Source organism: Nanorana parkeri, unplaced genomic scaffold, assembly GCF_000935625.1.
Source record: "Nanorana parkeri isolate BGI_ZX_2015 unplaced genomic scaffold, ASM93562v1 scaffold36, whole genome shotgun sequence".
Lineage (NCBI taxonomy): Eukaryota > Metazoa > Chordata > Amphibia > Anura > Dicroglossidae > Nanorana > Nanorana parkeri.
This window is the reverse complement of record NW_017306304.1, coordinates 196690-202859: the sequence shown is the minus strand read 5'-3', so window position 1 is coordinate 202859 and position 6170 is coordinate 196690. Positions and strand designations below refer to the sequence as shown.

The window sequence follows — 6170 nt, the reverse complement described above, 5'->3', positions numbered from 1 at the left end:
TGGGATGACGATTTCCTATTCATTACTGCAAATATATAAATGCAACCGTATATTAGCATTGTACATGATTTAAGGGTCACTTTAGTAAGATGTATGTACCTTCCCTGCTTTCACCTGGCGCCTCACTCTGCGATTTTACTTCCCAGTGTTACTGGTTATGGAGAAATACGTGACTCTTCCCTTGGCTACCTACCTACCTCCCTCCTGCCAGACCTCCAAATATTACTGGTTAGCAGGTTATGGGGAAACTCCATGCAGATAGTGTCTTTACAGGGATTTTCTCTTCAATATGTTTTATTAGGTTTTTGGATATGTCATTGTCCTTAGTGGTGAGACAAGTTGTTTTACATGCTAGTTTGTGAGTGTGCCATGATGCCTTTCTACTGGTTAGCGAATGAGGGATCGCGTTACCGGATCAAGGGAGGATAGGAAAATGGAGGACCATGGGTCCCATATGGTATGGAATCTCTGACTCGTGTCCAGTAGTATGCTCGAGAGATTTTCGTTAACAAAGAATCCTTGTATACGTTGTTGGAATTCAGGGTATGGGATGGCTTGTTTCTTCCAGGAATGAGCTATAGTTTGTTTAGCCGCTAAAAATATGTAGGTGGTCAATTGCCATTGGGGCCGCGTGAACTGTGGGATTTTGACATGGAGGAGGGCTTGCCAGGGGTCCTTAGATAGTGATATATTGAAGATGGAGTGGAGGAGTCTAGATCTTGGTCCAGAATCTGGCCACGAATGGACACGTCCACCAGATGTGCAGTACATCCCCCAAGGCCTGGCATCCTCTGAAGCATGTGTTAGAGCAGGTCGGGTGGAGGTGACAGAGGCGGGAGGGCACGAGATACCACCTGGAGAGCACCTTATAGGCCGCTTCTTGGGTGATGGTGTTTCTAGAGCACCTGGAAACCGCATCCCAAATAGACTCCCACTCCTCCAAGGGCCTAGTATGATCGAGGACCTGCTGCCAATTTGTCACATACCGATGAGTGGAGGTGGAGGAGAGGGCGTTGATCTCGGAGTATAGAAGGGAGATGAGGTTCGGAGAGCAGGGGGTGCGGAGGCATATGCGCTCAAAGGATGTAAGGGGTGGGTAGGTCAAGGGACTAGGGAATAAGGATTGAATCCAATGCCTAATTTGAATGTATCGGAAAATTTCCCGAGAGGGTGGTTGGGATTTGGCCACTAAGGCATCCCATTGGAGCAACCTGGGGTTGTGTAGAAAGTCATGCAGGGTGGTGTAACCGTCTTTACAGGGATTTTAACCAGGGACCCCCAGGCCTATAAGGCAAAAGTCCTAACCACTCTGCAGTAAACTGTCTTATTAGGCCTTTTACACAAGAGGGCAGTACAGGGTACATCCCAGTGCTCTTTTGCCAGGGTGACTGCTGCACCATACAGCAGCGTATAGCCAGCCTGTACAAATAAATGATGGGCTGGCTGAAGCAGCAGCTGCACAGGTGAATACACAAATTCCACTATTTACATCATGCATACTGGGACTTACTGCCCCAAACTCAGACCCTATGACCCTCCTGATATGCATGGAAACAGTGGGGTGTGCTTACATACTCAACCAGCCTATCATGGATTTGCACAGGCTGGCTATACACTGCGGCACAGTGCACCTACCACTGTATGGGTTTTTTGTGGCATAGATTCAACAAGGTGTTGGAAACATACCGCAGTTGCTGCAGATTTGTCGGCGGCACATCCATGATGCAAATCTCCTGTTCCACCCCAATCCCAAATGTGCTCTATTGGATTGAGATCTGGTGACTGTGGAGGCTATTGGAGCACAGTGAACTCATTGCCATGTTCAAGAAACCAGGTTGAGATGATGTGAGCTTTGTGACATGATGCATTATCCTGCTGGAAGTAGCCATCAGAAGATGGGTACACTGTAGTCATAAAGGGATGGACATGGTCAACAACAATACTCAGGTAGGCCGTGGTGTTTAAACGATGTATAATTGGTACTAAGGGGCCCAAAATGTGCCAAGAAAATATCCCCCACCCCATTACACCATTACCACCAGCATGAACCATTGATACAATGCAAGATGGATCCATGCTTTCATGTTGTTTATGCCAAAATTCTGACCCTACCAATGTCATCAGACAAGACAACCTTTTTCCAATCTTCTATTGTCCAATTTTGGTGAGCCTGTGCGCATTGTAGTCTCCATTTCCCGTTCTTAGCTGACAGGATTGGCACCCGGTGTGGTCTTCTGCTGCTGTAGCCCATCTGCTTCAAGGATCGACGTGTTGTGCGTTCAGAGATGGTATTCTGCATACCTTGGTTGTAACAAGTGGTTATTTTAGTTACATCTAATAGACCTATTAGATGTGATGACACAACGGGTATTTAGACCGCCAGAGCCCGGGGAGGAAGAGGCTGCGGGCACCACTCTAGTAGCCAGACGGGACCAAGGATCAGGTGAGTAATTCCTCTTTATTTTCGCTTCCTAAACAAAATGATCATTAAAAACAGTTAATCATTTTGTGACCTTCAGTATGTATAAACTTCAATGCAAGTCAAAAGCATATATATTATATCTGTGCAGGAGAATTAAACATGCACAATTCATCGAAAGCTCACCATATACTTTACAATAGGACTGTACAACTGCTTTAGATACACCAACAACTATGTAGTTTAAGGGCCTGCATCCATGAATGTATATAGATTGATTGGATAGGTTTGGTTGGTCCTCATATTACATAGATTTGATAAATCTAGAGGAGATTGCATGAAGCTTGAACAGTCTACATGCAATGTATATTGTGAGCTTTACATGCAGTATCTTTTATAATTAATTTATGAATCGTAACAGAGCCACAGTAATCTGTTTAGTATATTTTTTATGTACGTTTTTTTTTTCTTACACAGAATGGACTGACTCCATTGCACCTGGCAGCCCAGGAGGACAAGGTCAATGTTTCTGAAATATTAGCAAAACATGGAGCCAATTTGGATGCTCAGACTAAGGTAACCATGAAGAAAGGAATTTACCAAAATTAAAATTAAAAATATTAACTAAAACTAAACTATTAAAAGTGTCTATGCTGTATGGATTCATCCCAGAATAAGATGGGTAAAAGTTTTGGAGATTTTTGAAATGTATGCTTTGTACATTATATTGGTGGCTTGCATATATAATGTATAAAAATGTTCATCAGACTAAGTTTAATGAAGATTTCATTGATGTACATGTCTGCATTTCCTTTAATTATCTCAATGTCACAAGGCCACAAGCTATTATTGGTGTTTCTGGTTTTTACTAAATAAATCTATTTCTTCCAGCTGGGTTATACGCCATTAATTGTAGCATGTCACTATGGGAACATTAAGATGGTGAATTTTCTTCTGTCGCATGGAGCTTGTGTCACAGCTAAAACAAAGGTAATACATTTTGTAACAACTATTTGTTGTTTGTAGGGCTGAATTTACTGTGTGATGTATTAATGAGTCATAGCAGAAAGGTCTCTTGACAGTCATAACCCTATAACCCTACTTCTAAAGGCATTCTCTGGTCAGCTTTCATTTTTTGTACCTTTCTTGGATAGTCTGCCAGCCTCCAAACAAATAAAGAGTTTGATGTATGTAGAATGTGTACAGTTACACATTTTTAAGACTAGGGTTAATAAGATTCTTAGTATGGTTGTACTTAAGTGTGACTGAGATAATAACTCAGCTCGTTTTCTGTCTATATACTGCATGTTTTAAATTATTCAGTTTATAAATCAGACCTATTTCTTTGCACAAGAGACATTATGAAGTCTTGCTGTCTCACTTCATGGATGAGAACAAGGCTTGAATTAGTAATCTGGCAACTCTGGCACTTGCCAGAAGAGCTTGTTTTGTTTGTATTGGAGATATAAAGACCCTGGGGCTCTGTTACAAGAAAAGAGCCCAAGAGCTGCTTGTCCCTAGCATGGGGTCTCTGCTGGGTCTCTGCTCTTACTTAAAGCTAGTTGCAGTCTTTCCTTTAGTTTTACATTGCCATGAGCACCTCTTGCATTAAAAAAGAACTAATGTTTGAATACCATTCTTTACATTTCTATATTAATTTGTTGCATTGTTTGTGTTATTTACCTTCAACAGAATGGCTACACTCCTTTACATCAAGCTGCCCAACAGGGACATACCCATATAATCAATGTCCTGCTCCAAAATGGTGCAAAGCCAAATGCTACCACTACTGTAAGTTATTTATAAGTTACTCATAAAGTGCATTATACTGGTTACATCTGTAATTGTCATCTTTTTTCTTTTGTTTGATAGTTGAGACTCTCATAACTTCTTTGGTTGATTGGCTTTATAAAAGTTAAAGCAAACCAGTAGGCCCCCAAAAAATTTAACACAAAAGTAGAACCTTCATGTGCTTGCCTGATACTTTGATGTAAAATAGTGCCCACCTTCCATGGCCCCCTCTGTCCTACTCAGCTTTAACATTGTTTAATGAGGCCATATTTTGCAGGGAGTAGCCAGTAGTATAATGCAAGAGGCAAACAGCCTTGACAGAAACAGCGACCACGTTACCGCTTCATAACTGAGACTTGAGTTTTTGGGTATAGGGGCACTCTACTGAGACCAAACCATAGTGCAAGCAGCTGGAGATAGCAGCTAATTTGTACTTTACCGATTTGAGTGCCCACAGGTTTGCTTTAATTACAAGTGAGTTTATAAATGTTGCCCATACACACCTCAAACATGACTCTATAGAGAAGATTTATTTTACATGTTTGTCATTAATAATCTTTGTGTGTATTTGTTGTTGCTGGATTTATTTTTCCTGATAGTAAGTGATTTGGATTCTATTCCATGGGATGGAAATGTGATTGCTTGAGGACCTCATGAGCATGTGTTTGGAGCTATAGAACTGCCTTTTCTGTTGTTTCTCACATGATATTTTTTCAGTTGGTACCTGTTTTTGATCTATAATATTTGCCAGATTTTGTCATTGCCATAAAAACTGGAATCTGTTTTAGATCAGGCTGTTGAGAAAGAAAATACTCCCATGGTCTAATCTGCAGGTGTATAAATCAACTTTAAGATAAGTTATTGTATGACAGAGACTTTATTTGCTTTGCACTGGGAGTTTATGACTCTGATTAGTTGAGTTGAGACTAAAGAGTTGGCTCTAGACATCTAGTTCAGCTTGGTTCAGGCACAGAAGGATAATGGTGACAGCCAAGACATGCTTCATCAGTAGTAAGAGGTTAACTGCTTGGAGATGGTGTGCAGAAAAATGTATTTAATATTCTTGTTGGATACTTTTTTTTATATAAGTTAGGGAGCCTGTAGAATGCAACTTGTTTAATGTTGAATACTTAATGATTATAATGTGTTAAAAATGTTGTTGATATATGATAAGCTCTGTGGGGTGTCTTACCTCCACTGACTTGATTTCACTTATCCTGTGTGCTGTGGATTACCTGCAGCAGGGGTGTGTGAAAACAGACCCCCAGAGGTGCATTCATTTTCTGACTTAATCTGATATCCTAGATGTGATAATTTTTCCCCACAGTGATCTTGTAGTAGTATCAGCAGGTTACATAAAACCATAGCCTAATCTGTAATTTTACAATTAGTCTGCCAACTGGGCAGTATATTGGTATGTTTAGGACAGTCACACACAAGCTACAGTAACTTGACCTTGTAGACTATTATTTGCAAGAGATAATTAATACATGAGTGTCAGAAGTGCTTGGTTTCATCTCTGAGATATGTATTAATACTCTCCAGCATTGGTTGCTCTGCATTACTTTCGACCCACTTTTTGATGGTAACAATGGTGGAACATGCCCGTGCAATGCGCGTTGGCACATTCGCGTATAGTTGCAGGGTGACAATGCAAGAGACAGTTATCACCCCACAACAGGAAGTCCCTAAACAAGGACCTTCTGTGCAAAATACTGTTGATACTGGAGCCTTAGTGTTCTGCGAATTGCTAATCCTGAGCCTGTGGTTTTTCATCAATAGCAATCATTGTCATTTATTTTATAAATCCGAAAAAGGTGTCTTGAGTGAAATTTCTGGCTTAATTTCCTAAACTTCACACATCAAAGTCTTTTTAAGTTTAATTATATATACATCGATCATTCAGAAAAAAATGCTTCTCACTTCTGCTTTATTGTGCAGTATGCATTGCATACCAAGA

General features: G+C 40.7%; 1 protein-coding gene across 1 annotated transcript in view; it reads left to right on the top strand.

The window, feature by feature from the left end:
* The window catches only part of ANK2 (ankyrin 2), a 168320-nt gene that overhangs the window by 76600 nt on the left and 85550 nt on the right, over positions 1-6170 (top strand). The window contains exons 19-21 of the mRNA XM_018569969.1: positions 2897-2995; positions 3311-3409; positions 4112-4210. Coding sequence (XP_018425471.1) covers positions 2897-2995; positions 3311-3409; positions 4112-4210 — 297 coding nt within the window. The remainder of the gene's footprint in view (positions 1-2896; positions 2996-3310; positions 3410-4111; positions 4211-6170) is intronic.